The sequence below is a fragment of the Rhizopus delemar genome, genomic scaffold, assembly GCF_000149305.1.
Source record: "Rhizopus delemar RA 99-880 supercont3.1 genomic scaffold, whole genome shotgun sequence".
NCBI classification, from domain to species: Eukaryota; Fungi; Mucoromycota; class Mucoromycetes; order Mucorales; family Rhizopodaceae; genus Rhizopus; species Rhizopus delemar.
This window is the reverse complement of record NW_027137827.1, coordinates 5,077,730-5,100,220: the sequence shown is the minus strand read 5'-3', so window position 1 is coordinate 5,100,220 and position 22,491 is coordinate 5,077,730. Positions and strand designations below refer to the sequence as shown.

The window sequence follows — 22,491 nt, the reverse complement described above, 5'->3', positions numbered from 1 at the left end:
TGTCTATTGCTGTTACAGTGTGTTTCTGTTTACCTGTAATGAAAATAAAAAAAGAAAAAAGTTTAGTGTGCTACTTCATTTGATACATGCTTTTTGTTGTTAAAGAGTATTTTTATTATATTTCGCTATTTACACGTCATTATGTGCTTCTATATCGTCCATTGGTATCACGTCATATCGACCACTACGACTGCTTGAATTGTTCAATAAAAGAACCTTTTTAGCTTTGCCCATTACAGTCAGCAATGAACCCTTATCTTCGATCTCTGCTCCAGTTCTTTCCTCAGTTTGAGCATCAGATACTTTTCTCTTTTGATTTTTCTTCCCTACTGGTCCCTCTTCTTCTTCTTCTACCACTACTGAGCTGTTTTCGCTGCTTCCTGCCTGTTGTTGCTGTCTTAAATTACTTTGTATTATAATAGGTTTCATTTCTCTATGCATACATGCCCACTCTCCTCCAAGTGTCATGATCAAAATATTCACAAATTGAAGTAACCACCAAGTGAAGCTCACAGGAAAATGCCGAGAAACTTTCCAAACAAAAATCAAATGAATAAAGTGAAATGTTAATACAAAATCAAGAATTTGTCTAGCTCGTTGAACAATAAGCACAAGAAGGGGTATAGTAGCAAATGCGTTAACCATCCAGACTATCAGGATTGTCCAGCCAAAGCCTGTGTCTGCTCTGATCTCTGAGTCTACAAAAATAAGGTCTAGTGTTGATTCTGTGCCTGTAAGGGTAGTTGCAACATAAAGTAGGATGCTCAGGATGATGTATGATACAGACTGCAAAGATGTAATCTAATGAAAAGGATTTCATGTTTAACATGTACTTACATTTCATTTTATCTATTTTTACTTGAGCAATAATTAATATAGGATCCCAACGAGAAGATCTAAATGAGGATGTAGCCATGGAGGCACAATAGAAAAATTAAAATTAAACAAAAAAATTTAAGCATAAATCCACTGGATTTCCCACTGTTTTAAAATCATCGGAGTAAAATTGGATAAATAGCAGAAAAGTTGTTTTCTTTGATTTTAATCTTAGATTCACGTTTACATATATCTTATTGATGATTTATAAAAAGAACATAGACAGCCTTTTTTGTGTTTGAAATACAGTTCACCTTACACGTGCAATTATCTATGGTCATTTATTAACAGACCCTACTCTGTTATGAGCTATATCGTCTAATCCATGTTCTGCGTTTGAGGTTTAAACAAATATAAGCTTTAATCCTATAAGTCATTCTCTATTCATATATGATTTCAACCACAAAGAAGAAAGCTTTACTATTTTTAATCCATTTTATTACTTCTTTATTAAGTAATAAATATAGTAAAAGAAGTCTATACGCACATATCCACTATATGTTAGATCTCTTCTTGATTTAAAAGAGGACACTATAGCAGACTTTTTGCGCTTACTATTCTAAAGTTGCTTAAAACCATCTTTAAAGAATAGTTGTCTATTTTATGCCTGACACTCAATTTATTTAATTTATTTTTTGATTGCTCTATATGTTTTATTCGAAGTATCTTATCAAGATAAATATCCCATTTGTCATTCGTGTATTGACTTCTGATATTCTTCAAGTTGAAAAGTATCTATATGAATATTAAAGAATGCTCGTAAGCTTCAAATCAAAATTTATGAGACTACTGTAGTTAAGACAAACGGCTTGTTCACTTTTCGTTGTAAATAAAACTGAGTTACTGAAAACACTTTCCAATCTGTAAACTAGAAAAAGATGATTGGAAATAGTTTTAACATTTTATTTTTTGGCAAGAGAATTTGAGCATTGAGAGCCTTTACATGATATGCTTATATTAACCATAGACATAACGACCCCTTTTAAACATATAAAAAGGCGTCTACGTTTGCTGGTTTTCATATATTTACAGCAACAAAAAAGAAAGAGTAAGAGTATATGGTCCACTCTTAAAAACTGTCAAATACCTTATGCTTACATAACCTTCAGTGATTTGGAAATACTATGCTTAAAATTCAGTAATAAAGAGAGAAAAGAAGCGATTCTCACTTCCTTATTTATGTGCATTACAAACTTTGTATTTCTAGATGACAGTAAGAAAAGTTACTGACAACAGTGCATTCCTTTAGAAATGGCTATTTCTATCATTCTTTTTTGATAGTGAAAGAACATAGCATAATAGTCTATCAAGTGAATGGTTTTTATTACTGAAAAGTACTACTGTCTTCTATAAGGTCATTATGCATATTTATCATCAAAAAGCAATCTTAAGCAAGTTTCTTGATATTTGCAATTGTCTATTTACTAAAATAGATGCAACGGACCCATACCAAAATTATTACCACGAGCAATCTCCAGGGACTAATTTGAAAAAAAATCGTATTATTTTTTTTCAATTTTCATTAGCTTCATTTTTCTTCTGGATAATTTTAAGACAATTAAAGGCAAGCCCTTAGAAAAAAAGTAACTTTGCAAAATATTGAGTAATAAATGATAAAATTGATGCTTTAATGAAGGTAAAGAAATAAAATAAATGTACAAGAAAGAAATGTTTAACATGCGGGAAGATACGATCTGCAGACGGGGCACTCCAGTTTAATCCTCATCCACTATACATTATAATTTTTGTTAGCAAAAACAGATAAAAAAAATGCATGTTTTTAATACCCTTTCTAAACATTCAGTATGAAATAGATGATGACAAGGAGTCATCATATAATTTGCACGAGATAAAACATTTAAGCCTGAATGACTATTCTGAGTGATATCGATGGGTAACATACAAATGGCACAATCTTTTGGTTGAGCATTTGCCGCTGTCTCTTGCTGTAATGTTTCTTCATCAGAACCAGATAAAATAGGATGATAATCATACGTCTGCGGAAGATACTAAAAAGAATAGTGTGTTGGATTGAGTTGTGATGATAAGAGTCTTTCTACTCACTTTAGAAGGTACAAATAATCGTGGACCAAATGCATCCTGAAGGAACAGAATAATGATTTGTAATACAACATAGGCAACAACCGCCCATACCCAAGGCGTTGTTTCATGCCCAATTAAATTATCTGGGCATCCATAGAAATCTATTCGTGTTGTTATTAAATAGGTTATGTCTAAAATAATACAAAAAAAAAACTTACACAATGGAACAGATAGACGAGTAATGCTCATAGTCAATATATATCTATGACTCAGCGGTCTTCTGCAACCTCTCCAGACATTTCTTATGATTTGAGGTATCCAGAAGGAATAAAGAAATAATCCAAGTGTGCTAAGGATGACATTTTGGACAAAGGCTGACCTTGTAATAGACTGATAAAATAAGAACAAACCGAGTAATAACACAGCATCTGAAATACATATTTACATTAGTATAAAGAAAAATAAAAGAAAAAACTCACATAATCTATAATAGAGATAGGTTACTTCTCTATAAGGGCTCGTCTCTTCTGTGGTTGTGGCATTGTTGGTATTAGTAGTAGTATTAGGTCTTATAACATTAGCAGTTGGCAATAAGCTTTCTGAGCTAACGTTATAGTCGGGTTCTTGCTGTTGTTGCCGTTGCTGCTGTTGTTGCTGTTGTTGCTGTTGTTGCTGTTGTCGTTCTGCAGGTGTTGCTCGAATAGACTCCGGTCTTTGTATTCTCCAGACAACAAGTAAATATCGCATACCAAATATTGAGACCAAGATGAACGTAAAGAAGGCTGCTGTCGCAAAAGGAATAAATACAGTTTCAAGCACAACACCAGTTGTCAAATGAAGTAAACAAAGGTAACCATCCATAATAGCTTGAATAGCAATAGTCCAATAAGAAACATTGGAGACACTCTAAAGAATAAAATTATCAGCCAATATTTTTATATAATAAAGCGTCTTACTGATGGGGTAGGCGTAAATTCCATTTGATGAATTAATGCAAATATCTGGATTACAGCTATGACGCTTGCCATTCCTGCATAAGCAACTGCTTTTTTATAATATTTTTCAATCTTAATTCCTGCTTGTTTATCAATGGAAAGTAAAAGATGGCAATTAGGTGAATAGAGCTCAGAAGATAATAAAAGTGGAGGTGGTCGAATAGTAGATATTCCCTGAGGATTTGCTAGTTCTATTTTATGCCGTGTTATATCAAAATGTATACTAAATAATCTGTTTTTGTTACCTTGTTCATATTCAAGTAAATCAGATTGTGTTATGTCTTTTGGTACAGGATTTAGCTGAGAAAACATTTGAAATTGACATGAGAATGGTGCAGGATAGTCTGTAGAAGAAGCAAAAAAAAGTTGAATAAACATTACGCTGTAATAATATATGGTAACTTATTACCAGATTCATCAGAGGATTCCCAATCTAAAGACCGATCATCTTCTAATTCTTCTATTCTTTTATCAATCTGTTCAATTAATACTTTTCTGGCGTGAATAAACGAGCTATTTGACCACAACATATTTAATAAATCTTGCAGGGGCGTTGATAAGCTATAAGCAAGTTTAATATTCACATAAGCAAGTTCAAGTATTTTCTTACCCATTTGGAACAGCTATCAAATACAATGAACCATTACTAAGAAAGTGAACGCCCCCTGCTGTCAATAAAACTCCAGAATCGCTCTTTTCAGCATCTTTTATTCGAATATAACCCTATTATATGCTGTTAATACAGGCGTACATAATCTATTGAGTGCGCTTTAAATCTACTTCAATATAGTTTGTTTCCTCAATATCTGTTGAGAATGACTTTAACTGTAGTGTAAAAGATGCTGGTCCATCAAACTTGAATTCTTTTCGAGCCTCTTCTATTTCTGTCTTATTGGCTGTATTGGGTATACTTATATTTCGATTTTTCCAATCACCTTTTAAACACATATAAACAATCTATATTCCTCCTCTCTCTCCTTTTTTTTTTCTGGTTATTTTACCTCTAAATGTTCCAGTTACATTATGATAATAATGTGAAGAATACGGTTCATGTACAGACCATAAATCGTCAAGTGAAGACAAGACTGAAGAAGGTAAAGGCTATTTTTTCTCTCTTAGTTTAAATGCTCTTTCTCCAAGTAAACAACTTTTTCTTTTTCTTTTTTTTTGCTTTACGTGAGTAACATTAACACCAAAGGTCATGTTTCCAAGAAGTTCTTTTTCATTCTGTAATTCTTGAATGATATCAGCTTTTGTAAGCTTTCCTTCTTTTAATAGGCTGTCATCTGTAAAATTAAAAAACAATAAACAGAATAGAAATAATAAAAGATAAAAGCTGGCTCTATTCATTTGTTGGCGTGGTATAAACCTCAACTGCTCATTTTCTGGTCTCGTTCCTTCCATAAAAAATAGTGCCAAAAAAAAAGGACAAAAAGATAGAACATGAATGTTTTTTTAGATGGAGTTTAAATATTACATCTACAATTCACTTAACCATGTAGACAACATCGCGTTGCTTGTCCTATTTATTAACTTATTTGATTAATGCATTATCTAATGCATTATAAGCGTCTGATAAGGTATTGTAAGTAAGTTAGTAGCTCTCAAGGTAACGTTAATTGACTTTAGCTAGCATTATGTACGCCAATGGTAAAGAAACGATAAGCTACCGAAATATTATGTCGTTATAGTATATCATTAAATTAGTTTAAAAGATCAATACCTTAGAAACAGACCATTACTCTGCTAATATCGAAGATGAATATGATAACTCATGTAAACCACCAAGGCAACAAAGAAAACGCAGATGATTCCATTATATTAGAAAATAACTCATTATTCAAAATCATTAAATGTAAACAGGAAATACAGCATTCGAAGGTATATTCAAGCTGCTGCCTTTTTGAAGAATAAGAATAATAGCAAATTACTAAAATACAAGCATTATATTATTATGTAAACAATCAAAACAAAATACTTAAATTAAAATCAACCAAAAACGACATTTATTATATGTATGAAAAAAACACAAATATATATATTTTTTGCTGTATGGAAGATGAGCTTACTAAATAATAAATGTACAAGCTTATTTGGTTTTTAATGAAAATGTATAATTGTTAGGTTTTTATTCAATAATTAATGTAGCCAATAGAATGCACATCACACGATGGGCATTGTTTTTCATAGTTTTACAGAAACGTGAGATATTTATCTAATTTCAAAAGAACAGGTAAGCTGTTTTTACATTGTTGATCATTCTTCGTTGGTGCTACTCGTTTTTATTTCAACGTTACTTCTTTTTCAACCCAATTGAAGTTGAAATGTATACAGAAAGCATCTTGAAATTAAAAATTCTCCAATAAATAATAAACATTAGCTTTGGGCTCCAAATTCAAATATAGAAATCCTTTTGCCTCTACTTGGCTACTATATTGAATATCATATATCAACATTCTAAATATTGTATGTTATGTAAATACTTGCTTATTACAAGATAGTAAGTACTCTAGGCTTATCAGATCATGAATCCTTTAAAGTAAATACGTGTTTATTTGTAACTGTAAGCTACATGATTTCAAATAACCATTCTTATTGCGTATTGACCCCATGCTTGAGCCTTCTCCCTTTGGAAATTACTCCCGTCGTCATTAAGAAGCGATTTTCCTGTGTTACAAAAGGCGTAAATTCTAAAAAAGCTTGTGCTTTTTTTTTATTGTTTGGATAGCATTCAGCATAATGCTACTAAGGATGAATTCTGTGACTAAATGCTCATGTATATTAATATAGCCTATATAAGCATTCACTAACACACTCCAAGATTTTTTAATTTCACTCAAGGTCCCTTCTTAGAACTTTTACGCGGTAAACAGTAATGATTCTTTTCCTTTGCGTCCATACTTTACTGTAGCTGTAAAACTACTGTAGTAATAGTACTAAAGAGAAATGCGCTTGTATAATTGGTTGGAACAGAAAAATAGGCGACGATAAGATGGTGCCTATTTTAAATTGGATGGAAAGTTGTACCGGAAATTGAAAAATATGCCACATGGCAATACTATTTAATGTAACCTTTCGAGGAGTGAAGGAGACAATGAAAGTGAATACTCCCTCTTAAAAGATCAAAGCTCGATCAAAATGGTTTAATTAAATTCAATAAAATGTTTTATAGTACATTGCAGGATATTTATCCATATGGAATAAGGTAGAAATGCAGAATAGGATTTAACAACTTTAATAAATGCGTATAACAAGTGTATTCGTTAAAGACATTTAATTGAACATCTTGTTAACAGTATATTATGATTTAATACTCTTTTTAAGTCAATGTTTGGAATCAATAATTATATAAGAATGAGGTTGCTTATCTGTTAGTTTACATATTATATCATGAGTTTATTGTCTGATGTGATAATACAAAGAGCATATATTTGTTGATTGTATTTGAATAAATCCGTATTAACATTAAAGAACAATACATTTTTTAAATATACAATATAAAAAGATATAAGAGTTACCAAATTAATTACACTTATAAATCAGTTACGTGATATGAAATAGCATCATCCCTTGTTTTATAGATCTGCCTTTTTTTCATGCTAATATCGTGGTTTCTTTCAGGGCTTTGTGACACTTAAGAATATTCAAGGCCAACGAACTTTTTTTTACTCCCCTACCATTTTTTTCCCTTTCTTTTTGTGTTAAACACGCGCATAAAAATCATAATACTAAACACCAAAAAAAGAAAATAGAATCATTTTTTTTTGTTACTCGTTCAAACCTATTTATTTTCCCCAAAATACACACATTTTATATGTGTTTTTTGTATTTTATTACCTTTAGTGAAAAACGTTACCATTTCACAAACAAAAAATTCCATACACACACGCTCACTTTTTTATTGTATATAAAAAACTACCTTGTTGTAGATAAACACACAGTATATATATAAATGGGCAATACAATATCTACGCCCAATAATGACAGAAAATCTTCAACAACTATTACTACAACAACAGCACCAAGAGGCCTACGTAAAATGGCATCTTCGTCTACTTTATCAAGTTTAAAGCTTTACAGACAAACAAATCGTTCAGAGACATCTTTATCCTCAAAAATATCAAATCAAAGTGGATTTGGAGATAAAATATTGGATATCAGTAAGCCAACACAAGTTGAACACGGCATTCATGTTGAATATAATAGAGACAATGGAAAGTACATGGTAAAAGAAAAAAAGAAAAAAAGAAAAAAAGTAGGAAATGAAGAAGGAAATTAAAAGCATTGCATGATAGGGTTTACCTGATGTTTGGCAACAATCTAATTTACCAAGTGATGATGTTTTAGATACACATTATGTTGCACCACACCTTGTTCCTTCACCCATCAAACACGAAAAGGACAAAAAGACACCTACATCTCCTCATTCTCTCCCTAAAGCCTTTTTGTGTGACAATAAACCAATGCTTGTAGGAAAGCCTTACAACATTCAGCATAATGTGCATGTTGAAGTTGGACAATATGGTTATAAAGGTTTACCGGAAAAATGGCAAAAAATCTTGTTGGCTTCGGGTGTACCTGAAGATGTAGTGAGAAATAATCCTGTTACAGTTGAAAGAGTGATGAATCAGGTTCGTATGCCCTATTCCTTACAATCGAACGTGGTATCTCAGAAAGACAAGGACAATGAAGAGGAAGAAGAAGGAGAAGAAAGCTTACCAAAAGGCTATGCACCTCCTTCAAGAGCAAGATCATCAAAACTATTGCATCTAGCAGTTTTTAAATCATCTACAGATATACCCTCCATGCCGGATAACAAACAAGAACCCGACTTGACGGAAACAGATTCCAATTCATTAGGTATTCAATTAAGTAACTTTATAATTCTCATGAAATCTAATCCTATTTGTACACAGATGCCATTGTTGATTCAACCACAGACCCTACTACACTTTATACTGATTTTATATTGATTGCCGAAGGAGAATCAGGACCAATGTATGCAGCAAAACATGTGAATAGTCAACGTGTAGTTGCTATCAAAAAGATTTCATATGAAGCCAAAGAAAAAGTGAGCAAGATCAAAAACGAATTATTATCCATGAAAATGAGTCGACATCCAAATATTGTAGAATTCGTTGCATGTTATACTACTGAAGAAGAAATTTGGGTAAAAAAATAAAAAAAAAAAAAGAGAAAAAGAGAGAGAGAGAGAGAGAGAGAGAGAACTGACCAATAACATATTTGCAGGTTGTAATGGAATGTATGGATGTGTCATTAGCAGATATCATTTCTATTGATGACAGGACACGGTTAAAAGAAGCACATATGGGAAGAGTAGTGCGAGATATTTTAAGAGCATTGACACGACTACACAGATTAAACCGTATTCATCGAGACATTCGAAGTGACAATATTTTGTTGAATTTGCGAGGTGAAGTCAAATTGGCAGATTTTGGATACTGTGCACAATTGACATCAACACAACCTCAAAGAAACTCTATTGTTGGAACACCATATTGGATGGCTCCTGAAGTGATCAAGGGGCAAAGCTATGATCAAAAGGTAGATATTTGGAGTTTAGGTGTTGTATTATTAGAAATGGCAGAAGGAGTACCACCTTATGTAGAGCATCCTCCATTAAGAGTAAGTAATAGTAAATATCGCGTATAGTTGAAGGATAGAAAGCAGTGTTTAACCATCTTTATAGGCTTTATTTTTAATTGCTTCTAATGGTTTACCTCCATTAAAAGAACCTGAAAACTGGTCAGAAGAATTCAAAGACTTTTTAAGACTTTGTATAACTGAAGATCAAGATAAAAGACCTGATGCAGACACGTTATTAAAACATTCATTCCTTTCATCTGTTGCAACCACAAAAGATATGATAACAGTCATTGAAGAGACAAGAAGAATTGAGATGATGTTACAAGAAGAGGAAGTTGATAGCCTGGAAGTTGAGTAATAAAAAGTTTATTAACCAAACAATAAATGTATTTAACATCCTTTATAAATTTATATATATCTTTTTTTCTTATAGAAAACAAAGGGGAAGGGGAGGGTGACAAAAATAAGCAATAAATAAAAACATTTCTCTTTCTCTCTTTAGTTTACAGCAACTTCCATACCACGAAGACTTGCAGTAGCTAAACATTGATTTACAACTTCTAATAAATGATTATTTTCTAATGCAGCTGCTACTCTTTCTTTATCATTCAATTGCTTATTAACCGCTCCTTCGGATTGATGAGTCCCTTTACGTACTTTGATATCAACCTAACAAAAAGATGTTATTATACTGTCTAAATTATAATAATAATTAGATAACTACCTTAAATCGATCAGGCAAACTACGCAACAAACGCACTCTGATACATAAACCAATTAAGGTTGCCATTGAACAGTGAGGAATAGTAGGCGTAAATTCAATCAGGACCTTGTTTTTTTCATTATCTACTTCAATATGATTGAACTGTGTTACATTCAGTTGTTCGAGTGTCAAAGGATGCTCGGGATCAGAAATGGAACGAATGAGGTCAAAGATCTCTTGAGCGTCAATGGGATCCTCAATATTATCGTCAAGCTCTGCTTCTGTCTCTTTACGAACAATAGTTTTGGTATTGTAAACTGTTGGGTTGGCGTTAATAAGATTTTGTGACATTGCAGGATTATTAATAAAAAAAAAAAGAAAAAAAAATGTTGGCGGGAAGCAGAAACATTTTATAGGTTTTCCGGAGTTTTTCTGGAACGATTGGTACAAAATTTGAGATCAGAATGACATTCATCTCTGATTGGATATCATCATATAAACCAATAAGCAACTCTTACAAAAAGTGAAGCATTCGAAATTTAGAATTAGAGTAAACGTTACAATCTCTTGCGATAAACAGATTTCATATGGCTACATATATTGACTGTCTTTGTCTGCTTGCTTTTATGAAAACATAAATGACTATTTTCTAATGGCTGGCATACACACTCAACAGGTAAATTCACGGTTGATAGTTCAATGTACATGTTTAGTAAACGATTTTTCATATCAGTTATTATGTATTATACATTTGTATAATATACAATACTGTTGATTATCAAGCTAATCATTGAAAAGCAGTTCTAGTTTTTCATCTAGTACAAATGAGGATGCGTGGTGTATCTTTTAATGTTATCAATAACTATCTCAGTTCATCATTGGTATAGTCGCCTTCTAATTCAAATGAATTTATCTGGACAATTTTAATACATGCAGATTTCTATCATTCTATTGAGTTCTGCCATCGAAATTGCACTGTATTATACTTCTTGTGACTGTAGCCACAACGAAAAGACAAAGAAATGTAATAATTTAGGAAGAGAAAGTGAAGCTTCCTTCAGCACCCTTGAATATATCTAAAAACGCTTATTTGCTGTTCAAACAAAGAAAGCGGCTTTACATATATGACAGAAGATGGCAGTTTTCGTTTTGGTTAAATATCACCATTTCAACCATACTGGGTACAAAAGATCTAGTATCAGAAAATAGGTTGAACACTCGTATATGCAAAATTCAGCCGGTTTATTTATCCTCTCTCTTGACTAGAATTCCCTTTAACAGATTTAGGCTTTCTGGTTGCTACATAAAAGATTTAAAAAGAAAGTTAGGGGAAAGGAAAGAAGGATAAAGTTTGCGAGAAATAAATTGACAGCAATTATAAAAACGGGTGCACGACCTCATTGACGTTTGGATGACAATTTATCCAACATGCACAAAGCTAAATTCACTTTTATTTGTATGGGTACAACGCCAACAACAACTATGTTACACCTGTGAAGCTTACAGTTGTTATTAGTTTTTCTCTTTTTTTCTATTTAATGAGTTTTTATTGCTTTATAAAGATAAAAGATCGTCAAAAGGGGATGGTTTTGCTGTTGTTACAGTTGTATTACTTGATGGCTTTGCATTACTCGTTGCCCAATTATTCCAATCATTCTGAGCACTGTTAGACTTTAGAGAGTTCATGGAAACATTTGCTGTTGTTGAGGTTGAACTGGTTGTTTTACCAAGCGAATCAAGAGATACAAAGCTCGAGGCCTGTGCCCACATACCTGCAGGTGCACTTGGAGTAGCTTTCTGAACATGCGTTTCAGTTTTTGCTTGTGTCTGATGATTATTCAATGTTTGTGGTGATGTGATATTCATGGGTGGCTGAATGCTGTTACTGCCATCATCACCCAGGAGATCAAACAAGTCATTCTTTTGTGTTTTAGTGTTTGCAACAGCAAATTGGAAATCAGCAAAATCATCATCTGCAGCCTTTGTCTGTTCCTTTTCTCCTTCTTCGACAACACCACCGCAAGTGAACTCTCCCCAATCATCGTCATCATCATCATCTTTATTGACATCTTCTTTTGATTCTTTTCTTGTATTGTTGTTTGCTGAAGAAGAAAATGAATCGAAATCATCTTCCTCGTCGTATTTTCCTTGAGAAGAATAGGGTCTTAATTCACTAAAATTTAAAGCATCGCCATTAAAGCTAATGCCATGGTTTGAGTCGCTTCCAAAACCCATATATCTTGAGCCTAGCGACATGGATTCAGATCCAACACCTACATACTTGTTACGGTTCTTTTTAGCCAGTTGTCTTTCTGTTCTAATCCTTTCAGTATCTGCTAATAATTCAATAATTTCTTTGGCTCGGTTTCGAACTGCATTGATTTTAATATGCAATTTTACTTGTATAACCAAATTTTGAAGTTACCGTTTAATCCCTCGTCCTTTCCAGTTTCGTCAATATAATAGAAATTCTTCATAATTTTAATCATGGAAGCATGAGCACGAGCATCATCTACTACCCTTTCTGATCCATTTTTTATTAAATATTCTAACAAAACCAAAGCCTTCTCTTGACAATAAGTATTTTCCCCTATAATTTATATTATAACTCTACCTTGTATATTTGACGCCATTGTTTAGGTTCCTTTTCAGTAAATCGTTTATAAATTGTAGGCATAATTTCATTAAAGTATTGACTAAAAGAAAAAGTGAGTTTTCTGACATCAATTTATCGTTTTCAACTGTATTACTAATTATGAGTTCCTTGGGCAATTTCCTGCAAGAGGGTTGTTGAGGCACCCCAACGTTCATTATTAGTCGCTTCATGAACTTTTGCTTCCATTTCAGTATAGTTTAGCATAACATTTTTGCTACAAAAAAAACATTATATAACTTGTCTCTATTTTCTCTTTTTATCCTTTACACTTTATTGATGACATCCTATAAAAATGCATTTATGTTAATTTCAAAGGTTAAAGCGTGCTCTTATTATATTACCTTTACTTCCCAAACATCGGGAATTTGAAAGTTAGATAGTGAATTCATACAGTCGTTCTATTGCCACTTGAGCACTCTTTTCGAAAAAGGTGGTCGGACTTTAGAGAAAAATTGATTGGATTTTTAAACGCAATTTGGTCCGAAAAAGGAAATTAAGTCGCAGAACCAAAACTCCAAGTTATGTCTATGGACTCATCATGTGGCTACCTGTATCCAATTCAGAATGTAGTCGCTGTATAGGTTGGAGATTAGGCTAGCTACCCGGTGGAAAGCCTAGACCATGCTCCAAGCATCCTACACAGCTCCTCTCAAAGAATCATGATATTAACTACCTTACTATGCACCGATGCTTATTTATGCCCGAAACTATAAAAGGCCCATTGCTATTCCTTATGAGTAGGCTCCCGTTACGTCTTTTGATCCTTATCAAGCACTCACATAGTCAGAAGCATTTCGTATGACCTTCAGTTCCTCTAATTTTCTTCTGATGTCTCTACATTTTTTACCCTTGACCCTAAAGGGATTTTTCTTAGCATTAACGTCCTAAATAATCGACCTGGTTCGAGTGGATATTTGTATATTTTAATTTTATGAGCTCAATTGGACCTTAAATAAAAGGTTATGCTTAAACAAAAAATCGTCCAATTGACAGTGGAATCACTGTAAGGACTATGAGGGCCACATAGTTTGTAAGCACGATCATGACCAATACCTTGAAATCAATTTCAAAAATGCGAGATCTTAATCTTTGTATGTAATGATCGACTGCGGTTTGGTAACAACCAATTTTCGTTCGTTCTGTTGTTGCTTGTCATCTCGTCTTTGTTATTGATGCCAATTACAATGAAAAAATAACATAAAGATGACTGTTGATGCATTTATCTTTGTTAGTACGAGCATATTTAAAGCTATGAATAAATCCAAGAACAAAAAGACTAAAAGGTTATCCTTTATTCTATGATTGAAATTTGTTCTTATAACACTGTGAGCTGCAGTAAAAATCAACTATATGAGAATACCCTGAAGATGTGCTAATTTAATTAAAAATCCCCTCTAAACGAACATACATGCTTCATTATTGGGTTTATTCATATCTCATACCTTAAAGGAATGTCAGGATGTGGTAATCGAAAACACATTTTCTCAATCCTACGTGAGTCTAGTCCCAGATGATATTAATTTTTTTACACCATTTTGACATTGTAATATTTAAAACCAAGAATCCTCATCCCAAAACAAATTAAAATGATATGACTTTATGATATTTTTCAAAGGTGTCTGGTGCTAGAAAAAGAATTTGACGTGTTGGACAGTGCCTTCGAAGAGAATTTGAGTTCAAGCAGCCAGGGTTATTTGTCTTGAGTAGTTTGATCATGTAAAATGACAATTTAGGCCACACAAATAAAGATATTAGGTTAAATTTACTTGATTATATTATCTAGAAACGAAAAAAAAAGGATTATCTAAAGCATTCTAAGGACTTAATATTCTCTTTGATCCCAGTTACTGATCCCATTCATGAATGAGATATTCGGAGTTTATAGAATGGACAGTACATTCTTTTCTTTATGTATTTAGAGTAATATGTACAAGACTGCAACAAGTAAGCTCCTTAAATGCTTTGTGAGATTGTGAACAGAGAAATCTGAACAAGTTTTTGTTGAAAATTACAAGGTGAAAAATGTTTTTATTAATAAAATGCAAATATAAAATGAAGAGGCAAAGATGCAACTTAGTGATCGAGAATACGCAAGCAACCAGTAACAACCTTGTTTTCCAAGATAGTGCCAGAAGGAATATCAATATGCTCACCGTGATTAGCTACAATAATGACAGTACCACGAAGTTCAACCTTGGATCCAAAACAAACATCACCAGTCACTGTAAGGTGATCCAATTCCAAAATCTTGGGAATCGTCTTGAATCGAGTCAAAAAGTCACTGACTTTCTTAAAATGATCACCCAATTTAACTAATGGTACATTATTAAACATACGATCAGGATTTATCTCTAATTGACCATGGACAAGCGAATACAAGTTAGATGTAACCAAGAACAAGTCAGAGGTAGACTTGACAGGTAGGAAACGAGTACGAGGTACATTGACTCCATGAGCATTTTTAAAGTGCTTAATAGCAGCACCCACTGCTGTTTCTAATTGAATGACCTTTTCACCTTGAGGAGTTGTCTTATTATTTACAATAATTTCTAAATCCATAGCCTCTTCCTCCATGACACGCTTAATGGCCTTCAAGTTGATCCACAAGTTATTTGTATTGAAAATCTTGAATTTTTTGACAGACTTAAAGTCCTCAACATGTTCGTCAGGTACTTGAGCAATTTCCAAAAGACGAATATGACCATCATCATCCACAAGTGTACCACCTTTAATATCAGCCTTAGTCTTATCAGTGACTTCCATGATGAATTCAGCACCACTTTCAACCATGTGATGCAAGATGTTGAGGTCTACTGTGGCGCCCAAGTTATCCACATTAGAGACAAACAAATATTCCTTGCCTTGAGAAATTAATTGATCAAGGAGACCAGAGTTATAAATGGATTCATACAAGTCACCATGACCAGGAGGATACCTTATGAAAGATTAGAGCTTTATTTCACGCGCAGTATTCTTTTATAATTACCATTGTTCAATAGGGGAGTTAGGAGAACGGGCAACAGGAAGCATAGATTCCTTGTTGATACGAGGATGACGGCTTTGATTAAAAGTGATGATATCAACATTGTGACTAGCATACTTCTGAACAATACGCTTTGTATCTTCATCTGTATTAAAGGAGTTCATAAGAATGAAGGGAACGCTCACGTCATTCTTCTTATTCAGATACTACTTTCGCCTATCAGTATTTCCTACCGAACCAATAGTTTGTCTTATTACCTCAATTTGTCGAACACTTAAATCCAAAAACGTCATACCATCACGTACTTCAATAGCAGATTTAGGACCAACGCAGCCCATTGTGGTGCCCAAACCGCCATTCAACTTCAATACAGCCAATTTTTCAAGATCACTAGTGGATGTACATTCAGACATAGTAGAATAAGGTACAATTTGTTCACTGGAAGGTGTTTGAATCTTTTCCCATTCACTATTAAAGACAAGTTGTCACATATCAGCATAATACTATCCCACTATTTGACTTACAGTTTCTTTCCTTTGGCTTTCTCATCTAAATAACGAGTAAAAAGCATATAGAAGCCATCCATTTCTTGAGTGAAGAACTATAACACGTATTTAATATCTTTTTTTTCACATTTTCATTTGTTTGCTTACCTTTCTTTCTTCTTCATTTTCAATTTGGGAGCTCAACTTACTTAGCTCTGATTTCATAGCTTTTGCTGCAGCAGCAGAACTCGCACCTTGGAAATCCTATGATGTGTTATTCATACCTATACAGATTATGACGCGTGTATACACTTACAAGTGTGGAGAGAGTGTGAGGATGGTGTCGATCGTTACCAACAGAGGAGGGCTTTCTAGCGTAAGACATCGTGTATACAAAAGCTGTTTATATAAGAAAGGAAAAGAAAAAAGATACAGGGATTAAAGCGATTATTTATAAAAATATTGTCTAAACAGCATTAAAAGTCCGTCATCTACGCTCTTTGCTTTTGAGAATAAATAAAAATCATACAATTCTTTTTTTTTGCAGTGATGAATCTATATTTTTATTTTAATTGTTTACTTGAACTCTATTTGAAGTATACAATGATAAAATTACCGTTTGCGACATGCTTCTTCACAAGAAAAAGGCATACTAAACCTGCTATGATTTCATTATTTAAATAGATCCAGAATTTAAGCAAAACTTCTTCTGTTACACAAAGGAAAGTGGTGGAAAAAAGATACAAAACGAACGGGATACACTGGGAGAATAACAATAATGAACCCTTTTTCGGATTTCTTTGAAATATTTTGTTTCATTATTGATCCTTGTTATTTATATGTATAACGCGTTCCTCTTTTGAAAACAAAAAAAAAATAAAAGTTTATGCGATCTTCTTAGTGAAGTTTTTAATTTGCATAATTCAACTGATTTGTTGAAAGCACCCAAAGATGTTATGAGACAGAAAACATTTATTCCAAAATATGTGCACTTGTACGTGTAACAAATGGTTGGTGCTACTCTTCTCAGATCAAGCTTCCTTTTGAATCTTTTCCAATAAAACATCCATTCTTGCTGCCATCTTTGGTTGACCCGATTTAGTTTTTGCCAGCATTTTTCTACGCTTATCACTTCTATCTTTATAATACGTATGTCTTTCTTCCTTTTGTTTCTTGTATCGTTCTACTCTTGCTTTCCTTTCCTCCTCACTTTCCTTTTTACGTCTTTCTCTCTCTTCTATTTCTGCTTTAAATGGATTTGGCTTATGCTGTTTAGCTGTTGCATCAATCATCCTTTGACGCTTGTTTTTTGATGTGTTTTCTTCTTCACTTTCTTCCTCTCCAGATTCCATATCAGATTCTTCATCTTCTACTGTCTTTTCTAATTCTACCACATTCCCATTTTTGTCAATTGTTCGTTCTTGTGCACCAAAGATCTAAATTCAAGAAAAAATGAGATCATCGACAATGTAGTAGAAAGATCCTCCTAACCTCCTTCACATAATCGGGTGTATCGTCGTCGTCTTTTTTAAGTGCTTTATAATATTGACTTTTCACGGCAGCTTTGTGAATCAATTCCTTTTTTCGTTTTAATTCTACAGAAATAAAGGTAAAGAAAAGAAAAAAATTCTACTGTAAGAAGAACTTACGCTTTCTTTGTAAAGGATTGAGTGGCTTTCTTGCTTTTTTTGGAGGCATATGGTATATGTATACTTAATCAAAAGAAAAAGAAAGGTGTGAAATAAGCCACAGTCTTTGAATTAAACGACAGCTGGAGGTATTTTTTTTATTCAAATCTAGCTTTGTTTTCTACGATTAAATATTTTATATAAAATTTTGAATATAAATGACAATGAGCACATAGTACTGTACTTGTCCGGTCGGATCTGAAATGATAAAAAGTAATAAAAACCTCTCAAGAGACAAAAGGGAAAAAAAAGTATAAAGTCTAAAGAAATTAGAAACAGTATTGAAATACTAGCACTACTACGAGGACAACCAGTTCACTAGTTTGGCACCATGATTAAGACGAGGAAGAATTTGATCATGACATAGATAATCTATTTCATGCAGGATAGTACAGCAGCGAACTAGCGAACAGTCTAAACAGATGTTTCATGAGAAGATCGAAACTTTTTGAGAGGGAGCTTATTCAGAATAATAGACATGGGATCTTCGACAGATGATTTTGTTTTATACAGTGTTTTAATCTAAAATGAGACGATCTAATAAAATGAATTAGATACTTTAAAAGAGACGAACGCCAATTTTTTTAGGCAAGTGAGCAAAACAAACTAGACGATGCAGATTCTTTTTGTGAACGTTTTTTTTTATCATACTGTCATTCCCCACCTTTTACTGTGGAGTGCAATGTAATTGAGCAACTGGCTGTATGCACACATATCATTAGCTTTGTAGTATTGTATCTGAAATGACAACAGTATAAGCACTTTCTTCATAATGTCTAAGAGGGATAGAGTTTATAATTGAATCATCAAGACATTATGCTATAAAGTACTGAACTATTTGATCATTATTCACCATGTCATGTAGTATACGGTTATAGGTAAAATTATTTCATTGCTCTAACTCCACTCTATCAGTGACATTATGTTGTCAAAAGATAATGATAGCACAAATGACAGCAGTAATAAAAAATGCTGTCAATTTATCTTTTTCTTTTCTTTTAACTGCTATGATCTTTAGAGGTGGTTCCATAAAGAAAAAGTTCAATCGCTGGTATTGGGTGGAAGCCGCAATATATTTCGCTATTCAAGACGCTTGTAGCTAATGCTCATACCCTCGTGTTATATACATTCTCTTTTTTGAAGTACATCTTTATTCATGAACTGAAAAACAAACCTGCGTTTCACTTGGAAGATTTCATTAATGTCGACTTTTTTAAAGAAGTCTTTTTGTCCCTCCTCAATAACTACAAGCCAGATAAACAGAAAGCTTCGACAAACTCAAGAGCTTACAATGGGATAGTACTCAACTATCGACACCAGTACTTTCAGTGCTGTTCGTACGAGCAAGTTAATATGAAGTATGCTAATCAGATAGCCTCTGTTGTATAATGGTTTAAAAAGTAAAAGAAAAGGTAAAAACAAAGATCAAGAAACAGTTTGTGTACTTTTTGAGACTGATCTTTATTTCAGTTTAAGTTAAAGTAAAAATTATTCTAATTGAAGGCAGGTATTTATATCTTATTGAGTGAGTGCCTTGATATCTTCTATTGTTATCGTTCTTCTAATCTTCAGGTACTTTAGCAAGTGTTATCTCTAATTATGATTATGAAAACTTTTCATTTGTTCTTTTGTATGTCTGTCATAGATTATCTTTTATTCTGGGAATTCCTCACTGATTTGAATAACGTTATTTTACGCGTTATTTCAATTATGTGAAAGATTAGCAATATTCCTGACATTGGATTGGATTTGGTTATTTTAGTTGATACTTCTTCTTATCAAAGAACTCTCATGAATACAATACATATTCTAAAAGAACATGTTTAATTGGAATTGATTGTATGATCTTATTTAAATAAACTTATATTTTATTTTATTTTAATTATGATCTTGTATTAAGACTTATATTTATTAATGTCAACTACAATCAGTTACTGTTCTACAGCAATAGCATTAATAAGCTTCATGTAAAATATGTCCAATAGATAGGTTACAGGCTAATTCAAATAGTGAGGTGTTTTAAGTTTTTAAGGTATGAACAAAGAATTAACGAGACCGAACAATAGTTCTAAAGTCGAATACTTTTATTAAAGAAAGATTCCAAGACTATTTATATTAGTTTGAGCGAGACCTGAGATTAAATGACAAGAGATAGTTACGACCGATATGATTTGACATGTATAAGAAAAATTTTATAAACTGATGTAAATAATCAACTGCTGAGATGAAAGTGAAACTTGGCTGTTCAGGGCAGTTGGCAATTATCAGGATCTATTCTTATTCAAACTCATTTGTAAAGATTTAGCTTAGAATGATAAGACTGTACCTTATTGACATGTCAAAACATGATAAATAGTCTTCATTAAGGTTTAAATACTCAGTAACTGCACAGCTAAATTGTACCAAATCCAGCGACTGAATCATAGTCAACCACATACAAATAGTTTGCGGGTAAATACTTACAGTGGTAAACATAACAATGGAAAAGCATGAACTCATTATCTATTTGCTATTAGTCATACCATAATCATTGATTATTGATCCATAACATAAAATATTATCCATGTATAAAAATATAAACAATCATTTTCGTATTAAATAAAAATAAACATTATGAACCCTCGGCCTCTCTTGTTCCTTTTTATTATTATGGGTTAGTTAAAAAAGGGGATTTATTGATCATTTGTACTGGGTGGGAGCCAAACTTGACGTAACCAATTCAGTTCGGAAGGCGAAGATGGTCGTGGTGATGACGATGTAAAATCGCCCATTCGTTTTGAGCTGGTGGTTAGCGCCTGCGTATATTTTTCATGTGTTTCCAAGCAAAGGCAGCGAAGCATTGAAAACCCGTCGATCAAGTTGTTGTATTTACCTTAATAATTTTCTTAATGTCGTGTGAGATCACTCAAAAGATTCTTAAACTAATAATTTGACTGTATATCATATATAGCCCAAAGTGCTATATACGATAAACAGCCCACACAATTTATACCGTACTACCTCGGACCCTAAATCACATTATTATATTCTAAGACGTAGTTTGTATTGAATGGGCTCTCTCTCTCGTCCTTACTCAATAAAGAGGTTCAAGAGACTCATCGATTTTTCGACTCATTTATTACTTTTATTAATCGAGAGAAATAACACGCCTATTCCACACAAGTCCTGAAGATCGCCAAGGAATGATGATTTTTTGGGAAAATCAAACTTTTTCATTAGTTCCAAGGCATACAATCCATTGCAAGCAAGACGCAAGCTATAGAACTCTGCTTGTAGACCTTAAAAAAACACAACAATGAAATGAAAAATAAAAGGACAGTTCTTTTCTTTTTTCTTTTTTCTTTTTTACCTTGAATCAAAATCAAAGCAACTGCCATTGATTTATCTTTCGTTGCTTTAATCAAGTTATTCAGTTGGGCTTTTCCATTTGCTATCAACTTTGCCTTATCTTGGAAGTATTTCGATTCTTTAACTGTACGGCCAAATTCGGCACTGACTATATCATTGCTGGTTTCAAGGTTACAAAGTATACGCAAATCCATTTTGCAATTTGTCTTCTCAGGACCATAGGAGATGGTATCTCCCCTACAAGAACAATAAGGGTTATTACCGTTTATCTGAGCCTTTCGCATTGCTTTACCAGTTCACGAGAAGGTCTGTTTCACAAAACAGCGCTTCGATTATTGTTGCCCAAAATTTGATGACGATACTTGCTTCCGACAATTTGGCTACAACATCTGGTAATATGCTTGCTTTGTGACGGAGATGTATATCGCAGCTATATACACCTGTTAGTACAGGCGATCCATTCCATACTAAGGAGAGACTTACATGTGTGTAATTATTTTTAGCATTGGAAAGGTATCAGCCGATGCAGTTGTAAGTTTTGAATACATTGTTCTGAGGATATTTGTCCAATTCTTCTTTTTAATTAGCTAAAAACTCCAATGTTAGTCTTATTTTGTGCATCAATTTAGCTTCTTTCATATCACATACTGCCACAATATCTTCGTCGTTAAGATAACCACCACAAAGCCTTTCGTATTCCTGTGTTGCACAGACGTACTCTTTCAGATCTTGATATTGCATTTCTGTCAATGCATGTATATGACCACCTTCTTTGCTGTCCATTATATCAATTACATCGCTCATGCCACATCTATTTAAAAAAAAAATTAAAGGACGAAGGATATGGTAAACTACATCAATTACGTGATTAAGTTTTTCTCTCGTGGTGAAAGCTCCAGGTATTTATCCATTTTTAACCACCATGGATCTGATTAAGACTGCAAATCCATTCTCTTCCTGAACCCACAGATGTCAAAGTGAGCATGATCAATTGTGAAGTCTCTCTTCTTGTCTATATACATATTGTCATGTTTTGACATGTCAATAAGGTACAGTCTTATCATTCTAAGCTAAATCTTTACAAATGAGTTTGAATAAGAATAGATC

General features: G+C 33.1%; 8 protein-coding genes across 8 annotated transcripts; 1 reads left to right on the top strand and 7 right to left on the bottom strand.

Annotated features, from left to right (window-relative positions):
* Window positions 1-129: 129 nt before the first annotated feature.
* Window positions 130-916, bottom strand: RO3G_01977 (uncharacterized protein; the record flags this gene model as incomplete). Its single annotated transcript, XM_067656568.1, has 2 exons — window positions 130-698; window positions 838-916. 2 exons carry the CDS (start codon window positions 914-916, stop codon window positions 130-132), a joined length of 648 nt encoding a protein of 215 aa, XP_067512669.1.
* A 1,675-nt stretch (window positions 917-2,591) lies between these two features.
* On the bottom strand, window positions 2,592-4,444 carry RO3G_01976 (uncharacterized protein; the record flags this gene model as incomplete). Its single annotated transcript, XM_067656567.1, has 8 exons — window positions 2,592-2,605; window positions 2,780-2,885; window positions 2,941-3,080; window positions 3,138-3,309; window positions 3,424-3,825; window positions 3,876-4,105; window positions 4,160-4,258; window positions 4,324-4,444. The coding sequence occupies 8 exons, from the start codon at window positions 4,442-4,444 to the stop codon at window positions 2,592-2,594; spliced, it is 1,284 nt and encodes a 427-aa protein (XP_067512668.1).
* Window positions 4,445-7,894: 3,450 nt separating this feature from the next.
* On the top strand, window positions 7,895-9,879 carry RO3G_01975 (uncharacterized protein; the record flags this gene model as incomplete). The annotated part of the gene is made up of 6 exons (XM_067656566.1): window positions 7,895-7,948; window positions 7,987-8,139; window positions 8,210-8,786; window positions 8,831-9,084; window positions 9,165-9,560; window positions 9,625-9,879. 6 exons carry the CDS (start codon window positions 7,895-7,897, stop codon window positions 9,877-9,879), a joined length of 1,689 nt encoding a protein of 562 aa, XP_067512667.1.
* A 140-nt stretch (window positions 9,880-10,019) lies between these two features.
* Window positions 10,020-10,575, bottom strand: RO3G_01974 (uncharacterized protein; the record flags this gene model as incomplete). Its single annotated transcript, XM_067656565.1, has 2 exons — window positions 10,020-10,190; window positions 10,246-10,575. 2 exons carry the CDS (start codon window positions 10,573-10,575, stop codon window positions 10,020-10,022), a joined length of 501 nt encoding a protein of 166 aa, XP_067512666.1.
* Window positions 10,576-11,778: 1,203 nt separating this feature from the next.
* RO3G_01973 (uncharacterized protein) lies at window positions 11,779-12,713 on the bottom strand (the record flags this gene model as incomplete). The annotated part of the gene is made up of 2 exons (XM_067656564.1): window positions 11,779-12,547; window positions 12,625-12,713. 2 exons carry the CDS (start codon window positions 12,711-12,713, stop codon window positions 11,779-11,781), a joined length of 858 nt encoding a protein of 285 aa, XP_067512665.1.
* Window positions 12,714-14,953: 2,240 nt separating this feature from the next.
* RO3G_01972 (uncharacterized protein) lies at window positions 14,954-16,733 on the bottom strand (the record flags this gene model as incomplete). The annotated part of the gene is made up of 6 exons (XM_067656563.1): window positions 14,954-15,815; window positions 15,867-16,069; window positions 16,121-16,331; window positions 16,388-16,464; window positions 16,517-16,612; window positions 16,665-16,733. The coding sequence occupies 6 exons, from the start codon at window positions 16,731-16,733 to the stop codon at window positions 14,954-14,956; spliced, it is 1,518 nt and encodes a 505-aa protein (XP_067512664.1).
* A 646-nt stretch (window positions 16,734-17,379) lies between these two features.
* Window positions 17,380-18,046, bottom strand: RO3G_01971 (uncharacterized protein; the record flags this gene model as incomplete). The annotated part of the gene is made up of 3 exons (XM_067656562.1): window positions 17,380-17,784; window positions 17,840-17,943; window positions 17,998-18,046. The coding sequence occupies 3 exons, from the start codon at window positions 18,044-18,046 to the stop codon at window positions 17,380-17,382; spliced, it is 558 nt and encodes a 185-aa protein (XP_067512663.1).
* A 3,205-nt stretch (window positions 18,047-21,251) lies between these two features.
* Window positions 21,252-22,295, bottom strand: RO3G_01970 (uncharacterized protein; the record flags this gene model as incomplete). The annotated part of the gene is made up of 6 exons (XM_067656561.1): window positions 21,252-21,292; window positions 21,386-21,621; window positions 21,677-21,814; window positions 21,868-21,971; window positions 22,033-22,195; window positions 22,249-22,295. The coding sequence occupies 6 exons, from the start codon at window positions 22,293-22,295 to the stop codon at window positions 21,252-21,254; spliced, it is 729 nt and encodes a 242-aa protein (XP_067512662.1).
* Window positions 22,296-22,491: the final 196 nt, after the last annotated feature.